This window comes from Triturus cristatus, chromosome 6, assembly GCF_964204655.1.
Source record: "Triturus cristatus chromosome 6, aTriCri1.1, whole genome shotgun sequence".
In the NCBI taxonomy this organism is placed as follows: domain Eukaryota; kingdom Metazoa; phylum Chordata; class Amphibia; order Caudata; family Salamandridae; genus Triturus; species Triturus cristatus.
Genome location: NC_140589.1, coordinates 113345870 through 113362218, shown reverse-complemented (window position 1 = coordinate 113362218; position 16349 = coordinate 113345870). Strand labels below are relative to the sequence as shown.

At 49.1% G+C, this 16349-nt stretch overlaps 1 protein-coding gene across 1 annotated transcript in view; it reads right to left on the bottom strand.

Moving 5' to 3' along the window:
* Positions 1 to 16349, bottom strand: part of LOC146816480 (exportin-5-like) — a 1728456-nt gene that overhangs the window by 55632 nt on the left and 1656475 nt on the right. Inside the window, exon 31 of the mRNA XM_085610324.1 lies at positions 1305 to 1469. Within this exon, the coding sequence (XP_085466450.1) occupies positions 1305 to 1469 (165 nt within the window). The remainder of the gene's footprint in view (positions 1 to 1304; positions 1470 to 16349) is intronic.

The window sequence follows — 16349 nt, the reverse complement described above, 5'->3', positions numbered from 1 at the left end:
ACTTGCGGTAGAAAATGTGAGGGACTGGAGCTCCCTTCAGAAAGGTTCTAGAGGGTGGTGTCAGCTTATTGGTTGTTCTCTTAAGTTTAGTCCTTTTTTAAATAAGGACTCTGATATGTTACTAAATATGAGGCTCTAGGCCGTTTAACTTCTATGTCTATGGTGACATTACCAGGTACTCCCATCTTGACGACGGGGTATGATTCAAGCATGTGAATCTATGAAAGATACCCCAATAGTGGATAAGGGGCCAACACAGCCTGGTGAAAGCCACATCTGTGCAGGATCAGCGCAAAGGGATTGAAGCTCTGAAAATGGAGGGGCTCTAGATCCAGAGCAGTCACCAAGCCCAAATATGTGCTATGTGCATCTCTATCAAATCTGGGTCCAAGGATATGACATTGAGGTTGGAGTCATGGAACAAAGTTATTGATGTCAAGACCTACCTTTGAAATAGTGTGACATTGGGAATCTCAAGCTTCCTTTTGTAATGGTTCCTGTGCTTCTTTCTGGAGGACGTGTCCTGTTGTAAGAAGTGGCCCGTTTTGAGGATTTGCTGTCCACAGGTAAGCAGAAGGCAGTCCTTGTACAAGACAGATCTAGAGCGATGAAAGCCCTGACGTTTGTGTGCAGCCCACGCCATGAACAGCTTTGCCTCCCACTCTTTAATGATAAGTCACACCTCTCACATGACTTAGTATTTGGGCCCCATTCACCACACACAGTAGTTGTGAGAGTCTGACAATGACATTGTTTGTGACAGGGAAGACAGTTTCAACCCTGGCATTTTTAGGGAGACAAGTCTGTCTAAACACTGCAAAAAGACTATCTGTAAGGAAATGTTCTCAGGAGAACAAATCCAATTTGCATTGAAGGGTGGGTGAAAAAAGGAACAGTGATCTGGGGTGGCTTTTTATATCGCTCCATGATGTCTTATCTAGTGTTGTTCCCAGAGTCAAGGAGGCACCTACTGACGCAAGAGAGACGTTTCTAAACTTTCCAGATCCAAACTGGCACCTAGAGTAGAATCAAGAGATGATGAATATGCAGGTAGAAGTAGCCATCAGCAATGCATTAACTACTTTGTATACCGTGACATGAAAAACATGGTTAACTTTTTTGATTTGTTTTGATTTTACTTAGTGGGCCCAACAAAAGGTTCTTTGGCAGGCTTCATTCAGCACATTGAACCCTTTGAGAATTTGTACAATCATTCCCAATCACAATCACAATGAGCTTTCCATCTGCCCCACAAAATACAATGGCCAATCTTAAGGCATTTGTGTGCACTGTTTATGTCTTACCCCAATGAAGCTTTGGATAAGTTGTTTGAAGTGATATTTCCTTAGGATGTAGTCCTGTGGTGAAATGGAAGCACCAAGAACTTTTTTATCGTATGTCGACAAGAAATAATCTTTAATTTCTGGGATTCGATTAAGAACTTCCTTCAGTTGTTCGTATCGAGGTCGCTGCAGAAAGAGGAAATGGAAAATGTAATTGGTGTATATAAAGAGAGCAAAGAAAAGGCAGCTTGCTGAATGGAGAAGCAGAAAATATTTGACAATAAAGTAACAGTGCAATTAAAAAAAAAAAACGTAGTTTTCTATCTATTTTAACATTCTGAAAAATTTGCTGTTTTCCAGATTTGAAGACCATAAACATTAGCAGAACGGTCAGAGTGGATTGACTCCCCCCATATTTCTGTGGGCAATTGCCTCCACCACAGAAGTATGCACTCAGTCCACTCATACAATTTTTACCCTTTATTAGGTCACAAACATTGCAATGAAGTTTATTTTTTAAGCCAATTTGGAGTATTACAGTCATAGGTGTGAAAACAAAAAGAAAATCACAACTCACCCATGAAGGAAGGTAAAGAGACAAATCTACCAATCCACCCTGGTTGGTAATCTCAAGTTCTTTCAATTTTGAGCTCACAAGAGCCTCCCTGTCCTCGATAATGCAGAGGCCATTCACAGAACCCTTTCTTTTCCACATTACTAGCTGAGAAATCATCAACTGATCTTTAATAGAGGGGCTTCTCCAGTTAACATCTCCTTGATCTAGTGCTCAAATTCAAACCCCTAAGGTTGGGCTTTTCCAAGTCCTACTACATGTGTTAGTGCGCAGCTCTCACCCACAACATCTTGTGCATACTATAGAAGAAAACAAGTTACTTACCTGCAACTTTGGTTCTCCAGTATTGGTAACTTTCATAGATTCCCATAGCTTGCATCATTCACCGTCGTCTGAATGGGAGTCTCGGTAAATAAAAATAACATAGCAGTAGGTACAAAAAAAGAAGGAAAGGCCGAGGCCTCATCACATTTTGTAGCATATCCACCTCTTTTTGTAAAAGAGACCAAAATAATGCAACCACCAATCAAAATAGCCTCACTCCACAGAACCTTCCTGAGAGAACCTCAGAGCCTCAGATTTTCGTAGCTGTTGTTTAACAGTATAACAAAACATGCTGAAGGCTGAGCTTTCCCAGGGAAGGAAGGTGGGCGCATGGGAATCTATGCAAGTTACCAATACTGGAGAACCAAAGCTACAGGTAAGTAACTTGTTTTCTTACTCCAGTATTGGAACTTTCATAGATTCCCATAGCTTGTATCAGAGTAGCTAGCAGTCTGAAGCACATTTTGCTCTCTCCTTGCATTAAAAAACAGTGCAATAACATTTAAGAATAAAAGTAAATATACATACAATTCCAAAACCAAAATGTGCCAATAACAAAAAAGAAAGGAAGGTGGGAAGAAAGGAAAGCTCACCACTCAATGGAGGAGGTTCCTCAGGACTGCCTGGCCTACAGCCGTGTCTTCCTGTGTCGAGGCCTCCAGGCAGTAATGTCTTGTGAAGGTGCGCGAGCTGCTCCAAGTTGCAGCCCTGCAGATATCTTTGATCTGGACACCAGCAAAGAGGGCCGTAGAGGAAGCCATGGACCTTGTAGAATGTGCTCGGACTCTACCCTCCAGGGGTTTGCCCGCTGCTGAATGATAAAAACTTATGGCACTGGCCGCCCACCGAGCAATCCCCTGCTTGGACAGGGGCAAGTCCTTGCAGGGAGGGCTAAATGAAACAAACAGTTGAGAAGATTTTCGGAATTCTTTAGTACGGTCCAGATAGGGCTTCAAACATCCCTGCACATCCAGATCGTGGAGTGCTCTTTCTGCCGGCGTAGAGGGCTGAGGAAAGAAAGCCTTAAGGATCACCGGCCCATTTAAACGAAAGGCCGAAGGCACCTTAGGTATGAACTTTGGGTTAGTCCTTAGGATCAGTGTATTTATCTTGAATTGTAGAAAGGGTTCCTGGACTGTCAGAGCCTGTAATTGCCCCATTCTTCTTGCAGAAGTGAGAGCTAGGAGAAGCGCTATCTTCCAAGAAAAGAATTTCAAATCTGCTCGATGAATCGGCTTAAAGGGGTGCTTCATCAGCTGGATGAGAACCAAATTCAAATGCCACATAGGAGGCGGAGGCCTCACTGGAGGAAAGACTCTAAAGAGGCCTTTGAGGAACTGCTTGACAATCCTGACTGACCAAAGAGAAGGACCAGATGCAGTGAGTCTATAGCGAGAAACTGCCGCCAAATGAACCTTTATGGATGAATGAGCCAGCCCCGTTTAGCCAAAGACATGAAATATGGAAGAACTTGGTGAGGGTGAGATGAAAAAGGGTTGAAACCCTCCTGCTGACACCAGATGCAGAATCACTTCCATTTTAAATGGTATGTCTTATTAGTAGAAGGCGCTCTGGCCTGAGAGAGCTCCTCCTTAATCTCCTCCGAGAGATCTAGCCCAAGAAACTCTTGCTGATCAGGAACCATGCTGTTAGGTGTTAAGAGCGAGCGTCCAGATGCTAGATCTGGCCCTGGGACATCGTGAGAAGGTCTGGGACCATCCGTAGCTGCTATGGAGGGATCAGGGAGAGGAGATGAAGCTCTGTGAACCAGAACTGCCTCGGTCAAGCTGGAGCTATTAAGACCATCGTTCACGGTTCCGTTTTGATCTTCCTGAGTACTCTGGGTATCAACGGAATGGGGGGAAAAGCATATACAAATGTGCCTGACCAGGCTATCGAAAGCGCATTCCCCAGCGATCCTTGATGGTGTAGCTTGCTGGCGTAAAACTGGCATTTTTTGTTCTCTGGGGTGGCAAAGAGGTCTATTGAAGGTCTGCCCCTCCGGTGAAAGATTTCCTGCAAGACAGACTGGTTCAGTTCCCATTCGTGGCTGAATGACGACAGCCTGCTGAGCATGTGCTCCTTTTCGTTTAGTATTCCTGGAAGATGTTCTGCTCTCAGAGATATCCTGTGAAGGATAGTCCACCTCCAAATCCTCTGGGCTTCCCGTGACAACAGAAGAGATCTGGTACCCCCTTCTTTGTTTATGTGGTGCATGGCTGTGGTGTTGTCCGTGCGGACGAGAACAGTCGATTCCTGCAGCCGTGGAAGAAAAGCCCGTAGAGCCAGACGAATCGCCATGAGTTCGAGTAGATTGATATGAAGAAGGCGGTGCTGAGGCAACCAATGACCGCTTACATGTAAATCCTGTAGCACCGCGCCCCAGCCTTCCAGCGAGGAATCTGTAGTCACAACTTGAGGAGCTGGATCGATTACGAAGGATAGACCTTGGGATATATTCTGTTCCTTCGTCCACCACAAGGCGACCTGTTTCATAGCCTGAGTGATTAGCACCTTGTCGTTTAAGGATCCGTCCACTTGTCGCCTTTGTAGGTCGAGATGTTCCTGAAGTGAACGCATCCATAACCTGCAGTGAGGTATTAAAGGAATGCAAGAGGAAATTGTTCCTAGCAGGGATTTGTAATGGCGAACTGAAAGATACTTTCTTCTTCTCAACAGCTGAGCCATGGACATCAGTTTCTCTTGCCTTTCGAGGGATGGAGAAGACTTGTTGAGACGTGTCCAGAATGGCTCCTAGGAATCGTGCTTCCTTGAACGGACAGAGAGATAACTTCTTCCTGTTGAGAATCAGACCCAGATTGACCCTTGACCCGGTCACTCCACTCCACTCCGCACGGCCCCCGTGTGCCCAGATTCTGCTGCTGCTGCCTTCTTGGCCTCTCTTGCTGCCGCCTCTCCTTAAGGCCCCTGCTCTCCAGGCTTGCCCTCGCTCTCCCGCTCTTTCCACCCCCCTTCCACTCCCCGCCGCTGCTCTCCTGCGGCCCCGCCCCCTTCTCTTGGCACCCGCTCCCCATTCGCCGCCCCGCTCCCGCCTCCCAGCTGCTCCTCCCTCCCACTTCGCCATATATGGCGGGGAACGCGCGTACGCGCAGCGGGCACACCAATTGAGCGCCAAAGGCAAGCCCGTCTAAGCACAAACACGCATGGACCGCGCCCAGCGCCAGAACCCCTGGACCCGACAGATACGACGCCGCCACCCTCCACGCACTCAACACCGGCCGACAGCCAGCCTGCTACCAAGCCAACCCGAAACGCACCCACAGAGCATTCACGAGCATTCACCTGCCACGCCTGCAACTTCACCTGCACCCGATCCTGCACCGCACCCACCAAGCCAGGCTCCAGCAACGACCACCTCAAGTGCATCTTGCTCAACACCCGCTCCATCCACAGGCATGCCGTCGAACTCTGGAACCTTCTCGACACAACATCACCAGACGTCACCTTCCTCACAGAAACATGGATGAACGCCTCCTCAACTCCCGACATCGCCACAGCCATCCCGGATGGCTACAAGATCGCCCGGAAGGACCGCGTCAACCAAGCCGGAGGAGGCATCGCCATCGTCCACAGAAACACCATCCGAATCACGACCAACTCCGACGACACCCTCAACGCCGCCGAACACCTTCACTTCCAGATACACACCGACCCCAAGACCACTCTCAGAGGCACCCTCGTCTACAGACCCCCGGGACCGCGCACACAATTCAGCGAAGCCATCGCAGACTTCGTCAGCCCGCACGCCCTTACCTCCTCAGACTACATCCTCCTAGGGGACCTCAACTTCCACCTGGAGAACAACAATGACAGCAACACCGCCACCCTGCTGGACAACCTCGCCAACCTCGGACTCAAGCAACTGGTGAATGTGAGAAGTTGGCCTGATATATGATGTCACTAATTCTAGTGTACACCTTGTATCAGTCCAAACAACCCTTATGGTGATTGGTTGTAAAGTCAACCTTATAGACCAGCTATCCTAGTGGTAGCATGGACAAGAGCAGTCTTAGGCTAAACTCTGAATGGCATGTGAAGCCAGCTGTTATACCATATGCAATCCCTTGAATACCAAATGAAAGGACACCACAACAGATGTATATAAAAATAGAATGTATTTATTCTAGGCAAACCCTCAGCACTCTTTATGAGATTCGAGGTAAGTACAACACAGTCTTATTTAAGCATACATTAAGTCACACAGGTAAGTAATACAGTTAGGCCCTAGGGGCCACGCAAACCATATACTAAGTAAGTGGTATAAGAACAACTGTCACGAACACAGGATAGGCCTAGGCCATCGCTGGGGCTACACTATACTACCAACAGTTAGGAAGTGGGAGGCCCACGGGATTCAGGTGCAGAGTGGAAACACTCACGCGTAATGCGTAAAAGTCAATAGAATTACTAGCAGTTAGAAATAAGCAGTTTTAGGACACTTCTGGTATAGCTAGAAAGTCGAGACTCGGAAACTAGACCCTAGGATAGTCAATACCCTTGTGAGCACAGAAGTACCCAAGTTACCTAGCCCACGGGCTGCGGGTGCATAGGTGTGAACTTGCGTCGGGTTTCGTCGTGGACTTCTATTGATGCCTGAAGGAAACCAGCCAGGAGCCGGGAAGGAACCAGGCGATGTCGTGAAGATGCAGGTGAAGAGGTGAAGCTTGTCGCAGCAGCCACGGGTACCAGGAGACGTCGAGGACGACCAGGACCAGGAGGTGAGCTGTCCCACGAAGGCTCTTGCTGTCGGCGGCGTCGAAGTCGAACTAGGACTCACCAAGCCTTGGCAAGCGGAACCCACGCAGGATGGAGGACTTGCTTCTGGTGCAGACCAGGAAGGTCTGGGGTGCTTCTCTTTCACAGAGGAGCGGGTGCCAGTCTGGAGGAGCCGGACCAGCAAGATGAAAGTAAAGGTTCGTCGTCACAGAGGCTACTAGCCAACGGGCCAGCAACCGGACAACACGTCGAGCAACACAGGTGCAGAGGGGCCCCACGCAGAACACGTGAAGTGTGTGGAGCTGGTCTTCTTTGCAGATGGTGCTCGGGAGTGGGGCTTCTCAATTCCCCAAGCACAGCCTCAAGGAAGCCTTAGAAGTCGCGCTAGTCAGTTACTAGCCACTTTTCCCAAGTCGCCGGTCCCACGTCCCTCGTCGCCTCCACGGGTCTCAGCTTCGCTGGAGATGTGGATCTGGTTCAGAGGTGTCTGGAAATCTCGGCGCTGGTCAGTCTCTGCAGTCGTCCCTCGTAGGATTCAGTCGCAAAGCAAGCAGCGGTCGCTGGATGGTGCCTGGTTGCCCAGGGTGGTCACTCCTTGGCCACAAGGGAGATTCTTCAGTCTTCTTCCTGAGGTCGAATGTCGAAGGTCCAGAGTTTCTGTTCAAGTTGCAGATTCAGGTTAATCTAATTTAGCAGGGCTCAACTAGCTACTAATATACTGGGCTAGTGGGCTGGGCTACCTGCAAGGTCCCTCCTATGGGTGGGACCAGATAGGGGAGTGGCTACACCCGCTTTCCTTTGTCCAGTTTCGCGCCAGAGCTGGGGCTGGAGTGCCCCAGCACCGGTTTGAACTGGACTATGCATGGGACCCCTTGTGTGCCCCAGGAAGTGTCTCGTTTCATTCAACCCTCCCTGCCCCAATACACTAAATCCTGTCTAGGGTGGTGCTCGCACCTCCCAAGGCAGGAAACCGATTGTCCAAGCCTCCCTCGCTGGAAGGACTCCCAGCAGCAGGAGGTCAGACTTGCGTCTGTGGCAGCAGCATCCATTTTGTGATGCTGGGGCTCTGGTTAACTTTAACCGGGTAAGTAGGTTTCAACATGTCTTCTCCCTCTAGAAGGGGGGGAATAATATCCTCATCGCCAGAAATGGTATGGGGGTATTATTCCAAAGTGTTAGACACCTTAAACGACATGTTTTGATAAAGCCAAACCATAGTTACCATAACCGTTTAAGATTATAAGGCACTTTAAGAGTATATGGTAGGCTATATCATAGAACAGCTATAAGGACATGGTTCCGAAAGCTGCAGACAGGCTCAGCTCATGCTAGAGCATCATCTCACATGTTAGCAAGCACTCTGCCTCCAGGATTGTTAAGGCCTGCCATAGGAGTGGCTGATAGGTACACATGCGTCTATATATAAGGTAGGTATAGGAATACTACACCTAAGCAAGGGGTGATTACACTACCTTGCCCCAGCTGAGTGATCAGCCAGTTGTGTCATAATGGAAGGCCAGGCCAGGGGTGGCATAATACATGCTGCAGCCCCTGGTAGGCCTAGGGTACACCTATGCCCTGGGTACCTAAGGTATACTGTACAGGGGCCAATAAGGTGATCCTATCCAATTGGGTTATGCACCTAAAGTACATAGTATTAGTTTAGAGAGAGAACAGCTGGGCTGTGGGTCTGATTAGCAGGCCCACAGCCACATCTAAGTCGAAAACCAGCGGAGCAAAAGCAAAAAGTGGGGGTGAACATAGAAAGCAGACCCTACTCTCCTACACAACCCCCCTCCCCCAAACTTAGGGACATCAAACTAACCTTGACCAGTTTAGTCTTCATGTTCTAAGTGGAAATATCTGGAGAGTCCATCTGCATTGGCATGGTAAGTCCCAGGTCTATGTTCCACTGTGAAGTCCATCCCCTGTAGGGAAATGGACCACCTAAGAAGTTTGGGATTTTCACCCTTCATCTGATTTAGCCACAAGAGGGGCTTATGGTCTGTCTGAATCTTGAAGTGAGTGCCAAACAAGTATGGCCTCAGCTTCTTCAGGGCCCAAACCACAGCAAAGGCCTCCCTCTCAATAGCTGACCAACGTTTCTCTCTAGGGGTCAGCCTTCTACTAATAAAAGCAATGGGCTGGTCTTGACCATCTACATTCAGTTGTGAAAGAACAGCTCCCACACCCAACTCAGAAGCATCTGTCTGGACTATGAACTCTTTGGAGTAGTCTGGACTTTTCAGAATAGGTGCACTGCACATGGCCTGCTTCAGGTCATCAAATGCTTTTTGACAGCTCACTGTCCACTGAACTTTCTTTGGGATCTTCTTAGAGGTCAAGTCATTAAGTGGTGTCACAATGGATCCATAGTTCTTAACAAACTTTTTGTAGTACCCCGTCAGGCCCAAGAAAGCTCTGACCTGAGTCTGGGTAGTTGGAGGAGTCCAGTCCTTTATGGTCTGGATCTTGCTCGCCAGTGGTTGAACCTGACCCCCACCGACTAGGTGGCCCAGGTATACAACCTTGCTCTGCCCTATCTGGCACTTAGTGGCCTTGATAGTGAGGCCTGCCTTTTGCAGGGCCTCTAAAACATTCCTCAGGTGGACCAGGTGATCCTCCCAGGTGGAGCTAAAGACAGCAATATCATCAAGATAAGCTGCACAATAATCATCCAACCCAGTAAGGACTTGATTCACCAGCCTTTGGAAAGTGGCAGGTGCATTCTTCAAACCAAAGGGCATTACCACAAATTGATAATGTCCTCCTGGGGTCGAGAAAGCAGTTTTGGCCTTTGCATTCTCAACTAGTCTGATTTGCCAGTAGCCTGCTGTCAGGTCAAATGTGCTCAAAAACTTAGCAGCTGCCAGTCTGTCAATGAGCTCATCTGCCCTAGGTATTGGGTGGGCATCTCTCCTAGTGACAGCATTGAGACCTCTGTAGTCCACGCAAAACCTCATCTCTCTCTTACCATCTTGGGTGTGAGGTTTTGGCACAAGAACTACAGGACTAGCCCAGGGGCTCTCTGAAGGTTCAATGACTCCCAGCTCCAACATCTTTTGTACCTCAACTTTTATGCAGTCCCTGACATGGTCAGGTTGCCTGTAGATTTTACTCTTCACAGGCAGACTGTCACCAGTGTCCACCTCATGGGTGCACCAGTTTGTCTGACTTGGGGTCAGAGAGAACATATGTCTGTAGGATTGCAGAACTTGTCTGCAGTCCTGTTGCTGATGGACAGTGAGGCTGTCAGAAAAGACCACACCATCAACTGAGCCATCATCAGGGTTCTGAGTCAACAGGTCTGGGAGAGGGTCACTCTCTTCCTCCTGCCCCTCATCTATAGCCATGAGTAAGCCCATGTCTGCCCTGTCAACATATGCCTTCAATCTGTTGACATGAAGCACCCTGTGGGGGCTTCTGGGAGTCCCAAGGTCCACCAAGTAGGTGACTTCTCCCTTTTTCTCAACAATAGTGTGGGGTCCAGACCATTTGTCTAGGAGTGCTGCTGGGGCCACTGGCTCCAACACCCACACTTTCTGCCCTGGCTGGTACACAGTCAGCACAGCCTTTTGGTCATGCCAAGCTTTTTGGAGTTCTTGGCTTGCCTCAAGGTTTTTAGAAGCCTTCTTCATATACTCGGCCATCCTGGAGCGGAGACCAAGTACATAATCCACTATATCAAGTTTGGGTTGTCTGAGAGGTCTCTCCCATCCTTCCCTCACTAAACATAGGGGTCCTCTTACAGGATGCCCAAACAAAAGCTCAAAAGGGCTGTAGCCAACCCCCCTTTTGTGGGACCTCTCTGTAAGCAAACAGAAGGCAGGGTAAAAGGATGTCCCATCTTCGCCTAAGCTTGTCTGGTAAACCTTTTATCATCCCCTTTTAGGGTCTTGTTGAATCTCTCCACAAGCCCATTGCACTGTGGGTGATAGGGTGTAGTGAACTTGTAGTTGACACCACATTCCTTCCACATTGCAGTCAAAACCCCTGACATGAAGTTGGCACCTCTGTCAGACACAACCTCCTTTGGAAAACCCACTCTGGCGAAGACTCCAAGTAGGGCTCTTGCCACAACAGGTGCTGTTGTGGTCCTCAGGGGAATAGCTTCTGGATACCTGGTGGCATGGTCCACTATCACCAGTATAAATCTGTGCCCAGATGCTGTAGGGGGGTCCATTGGTCCTACAATGTCTATGCCCACTCTCTCAAAGGGAACCCCCACCACAGGTAGTGGTATGAGGGGGGCCTTTGCGGTGCCACCTGATTTGCCACTGGCTTGGCAGGTGACACAGGAGCGACAAAACTCCTTGGTATCTTCTGACATGTGAGGCCAGTGAAAGTGAGGGACAAGTCTGTCCCAAGTCTTGTTCTGGCCTAAGTGTCCTGCAAGGGGAATATCATGGGCCAAGGTAAGAAGGAAGCCTCTGAAACTCAAGGGTATGACCAACCTCCTGAACGCACCAGGCTTGGGGTCTCTAGCCTTTGAGTACAGCAGCCCTTCATCCCAATACACTCTATGGGTACCTTGAGCATTCCCTGCAGCCTCAGCAGCAGCCTGCTGTCTGAGGGGTTCAAGAGAGGGGCAGTCTAATTGAGCCTGCCTCAGATCTGCCCTTGAAGGTCCCCCTGTCCCAAGAAACTCAACCTGATCATGTTCCAGTTCTTCTAGGACAGTTCCTTCAGGGCTCTCAGAATCATCCTCCTGGGAGGGTTGATCCACCACCTGAGGCAGAGGGGAAGGCACAGCCTTTACCCTACTGCTCTTTCTCTTGTATTGTGTCTGGTCCATTGTACCACGATCCAGCATTTGTTCAGTGTTGCACTTTTTGGCCTGTGACCTGGCCACAGCAAGGACATGTGCATCTATCCCAAGCATTTCTGCATGGGTCCTATACTCCACTTCAGACCAAACTGAAGTTTCAAGATCATTTCCCAACAGACACTCTACAGGAAGGTCTGAACTTACCACAACTTTCTTGAGGCCAGTTACCCCTCCCCAGGAGAAGTTAACAATTGCCACACTATGGGAGGTAGTGGCATTGCTAGCGTTGGTCACTAGGTAGTTCTCACCTAGCATTATCTGTCCAGGGTCCACAAAGGCAGGTGTCACCATTGTGACACTAGCCCCAGTGTCCCTGTAGGCCTGAGCCATTCTATTATTGATATAAGGAGTCTGTCTGTACTTGCCCAGGTTACAGGGGCCTACAGTAGAGGACAAAGCTATGTCCCCATCACAGATCAGAACAGCCTGAGTAGGTATCCTGACTAGGCCAGGACCCTCCTCAGTTCCCAGGGTTAACCCTACTACACCCTTTTGCTGGGAACCACCACTTACAGCTGGACTAGGGGGTACAGTTGCCTTAGGGGCAATGGTGGCTGGGGGCTTATCCTTTTTGGTGCACTCACTAAACCAATGTGAGTTGGACTTACAATAGTTGCACCATGGTTTCTTTTGGCCATCTTTCTTCTTATCCTTTTTGGAACCACCCTCCCCCTGAGCCTTTTGGGGGCCTGGTGAAGACTTCTGGTCTTTTTGTTTCTGATCATTACCCTTCTGGTCTGCCTTTTTCTGATCACCGCCCTGGTTCTGGTTTTTCTGCTTAACTCTAGTCCTATCTGCCTTCTTTCCCAATTCCTGGGGAGAAGTTAGGTCAGAGTCAATCAAGTGTTGATGCAACAACTGGTTTTGACAGTTATTAAGGATTTGTTCTCTCGTGATCAAATTATACAATCCTGTATAGTCCTTAACTTTACTACCCAATAACCAGCCTTCCAGAGCCTTAGTGGCACAATCTACAAAGTCAGTCCAGTCCTGAGTCTGTGTCTTCTGGGTATCCCTGAACAACAACCTGTATTGTTCAGTGGTTAGGCCAAACCCATCAATCGGAGCACTCTTCAGGACAGTGTAATTGTCTGCATCCTCATCACTAACTGTGAGGAGCTTGTCTCTACCTTTCTCAGAGAAGGAGAGCCACAAGATAGCTGCCCACTGACTTTGGGGTACCTGCTGTACTTTGCAAGCTCTCTCCAAAGCAGTTATCCATTTGTGGATGTCATCCCCACACTTGTAGGGAGGGACAATCTTGCTAGGGTTTCTATTATCATAGGTCCTGTCTCTATGCTTAGGGATATTGCTGCCACCAGTGGGTTCTAACCCACTTAACTTCTGCTGTCTGGCCAGAGCAAGCTTCTCCTTGGCAAGGGCAAGTTCTTCCCTCTCAATCCTCAGATTAGCTTCCCTCATTCCGGCCTCGTGCTCTTTTCTCTGTGGGGAAGTCATTCCCCTGTGAGAAGAGGCATTGGAGCTGTTAGAGACATGGGAGTGGATGGATTCTCTTGAAGGGGATCTGTGTCTCCTGCTTCTCTGGTTAAGCCCACTTGAGGGTCTGAATGGGGGGGCCCCATTCAGACTCCCATGCAAGCTTAGGTTAGCCTGGCTAAGTCTTCCTACTTTGACCTGGCTGTCTACCTCATCTTCTGAAGTCCCATCTGTCTCATCTGTAGTGGGTAGACCCTCACCTGTACCTAGGGTACTAGCCTGGAAGGCCCTACGAGCATCATACTCCTCTAGGATCTCTACTAGCTGAATGAGGGTAGGGTTTGAACCCTGTTTTAACTTTCTGGAGGTACACAATTGTCTCATCTCCTGAAAAGTTAGGGTATCATATCTAGAGGGGATCTTTCTAAGATCTGCCCCTCCTGGGAGAGAATCACCTTGATCTCCTCTCAGAGACATGATCTAGTGAGGGTGTGGTGTGTGCACCTACCTACACTAGTTGTAACTACTAAACCTCTCTAGTAGTTGTAGTCAGGGTGTGCTAGGCCCTTCAACCTACAACAACTAAGTCCAGTAGGACTTAAGTATTATAATTATGTTATATGTACCTAAACAATATCTTATGTGATCTTTCAATTTAGTATCTCAAGATTACAATGGTATTACAACAGCAAGCTCAGATCCCAACCGCTGCTCACCAATGTGAGAAGTTGGCCTGATATATGATGTCACTAATTCTAGTGTACACCTTGTATCAGACCAAACAACCCTTATGGTGATTGGTTGTAAAGTCAACCTTATAGACCAGCTATCCTAGTGGTAGCATGGACAAGAGCAGTCTTAGGCTAAACTCTGAATGGCATGTGAAGCCAGCTGTGATACCATATGTAATCCCTTGAATACCAAATCAAAGGACACCACAACAGATATATATAAAAATAGAATGTATTTATTCTAGTCAAACCCTCAGCACTCTTTATGAGATTGGAGGTAAGTACAACACAGTCTTATTTAAGCATACATTAAGTCACACAGGTAAGTAATACAGTTAGGCCCTAGGGGCCACGCAAACCATATACTAAGTGGTATAAAGACCACTGTCACGAACACAGGATAGGCCTAGGGAATCGCTGGGGCTACACTATACTACCAACAGTTAGGAAGTGGGAGGCCCACGGGATTCAGGTGCAGAGTGGAAACACTCACGCGTAATGCGTAAAAGTCGATAGAATCACTAGCAGTTAGAAATAAGCAGTTTTAGGACACTTCTGGTATAGCTAGAAAGTCGAGACTCGGAAACTAGACCCTAGGATAGTCAATACCCTTGTGAGCACCGAAGTGCCCAAGTTACCTAGCCCACGGGCTGCGGGTGCATAGGTGTGAACTTGCGTCGGGTTTTGTCGTGGACTTCTATGGATACCTGAAGGAAACTTGCTGACAGGCAGTCAGTGAAGAGTGTCCGGTGGATCCCAAGGTGGGGATCAAGAAGAAAGGAACCTGCAAGCAGAAGGGACAGAGTCTAGGTCACCAGCCAGGAGCCGGGAAGGAACCAGGCGATGTCGTGAAGATGCAGGTGAAGAGGTGAAGCTTGTCGCAGCAGCCACGGGTACCAGGAGACGTCGAGGATGACCAGGACCAGGAGGTGAGCTGTCCCACGAAGGCTCTTGCTGTCGGCGGCGTCGAAGTCGAGTCAGGACCCAACAAGCCTTGGCAAGCGGAACCCACGCAGGATGGAGGACTTGCTTCTGGTGCAGACCAGGATGGTCTGGGGTGCTTCTCTTTCACAGAGGAGCAGGTGCCAGTCTGGAGGAGCCGGACCAGCAAGATGAAAGTAAAGGTTCGTCGTCGCAGAGGCTACTAGCCAACGGGCCAGCAACCGGACAACACGTCGAGCAACACAGGTGCAGAAGGGCCCCACGCAGAACACGTGAAGTGTGGGGAGCTGGTCTTCTTTGCAGATGGTTCTCGGGAGTGGGGCTTCTCAATTCCCCAGGCACAGCCTCGAGGGAGCCTCGGAAGTCGCGCTAGTCAGTTACTAGCCACTTTTCCCAAGTCGCCGGTCCCACGTCCCTCGTCGCCTCCACGGGTCTCAGCTTCGCTGGAGATGTGGATCTGGTTCAGAGGTGTCTGGAAATCTCGGCGCTGGTCAGTCTCTGCAGTCGTCCCTCGTAGGATTCAGTCGCAAAGCAAGCAGCGGTCGCTGGATGGTGCCTGGTTGCCCAGGGTGGTCACTCCTTGGCCACAAGGGAGATGTCTTCAGTCTTCTTCTTGAGGTCGAATGTCGAAGGTCCAGAGTTTCTGTTCAAGTTGCAGATTCAAGTTAATCTAATTTAGCAGGGCTCAACTAGCTACTAATATACTGGGCTGGGCTACCTGCAAGGTCCCTCCTATGGGTGGGACCAGGAAGGGGAGTGGCTACACCCCCTTTCCTTTGTCCAGTTTCGCGCCAGAGCTGGGGCTGGAGTGCCCCAGCACCGGTTTGAACTGGACTATGCATGTGACACCTTGTGTGCCCCAGGCAGTGTCTCGTTTCATTCAACCCTCCCTGCCCCAATGCACTAAATCCTGTCTAGGGTGGTGCTCGCACCTCCCAAGGCAGGAAACCGATTGTCCAAGCCTCCCTCGCTGGAAGGACTCCCAGCAGCAGGATGTCAGACATGTGTCTGTGGCAGCAGCATCCATTTTGTGATGCTGGGGCTCTGGTTAACTTTAACCGGGTAAGTAGGTTTCAAAATGTCTTCTCCCTCTAGAAGGGGGGAAAAATATCCTCATCCCCAGAAATGGGACGGGGGTATTATTCCAAAGTGTTAGACACCTTACACGACATGTTTCGATAAAGCCAAACCATAGTTACCATAACCGTTTAAGATTATAAGGCACTTTAAGAGTATATGGTAGGCTATATCATAGAACAGCTATAAGGACATGGTTCCGAAAGCTGCAGACAGGCTCAGCTCCCGCTAGAGCACCATCTCACATGTTACCAAGCACTCTGCCTCCAGGATTGTTAAGGCCTGCCATAGGAGTGGCTGATAGGTACACGTGTCTATATTTAAGGTAGGTATAGCAATACTACACCTAAGCAAGGGGTGATTACACGACCTTGCCCCAGCTGAGTGATCAGCCAGTTGTGTCATAATGGAAGGCC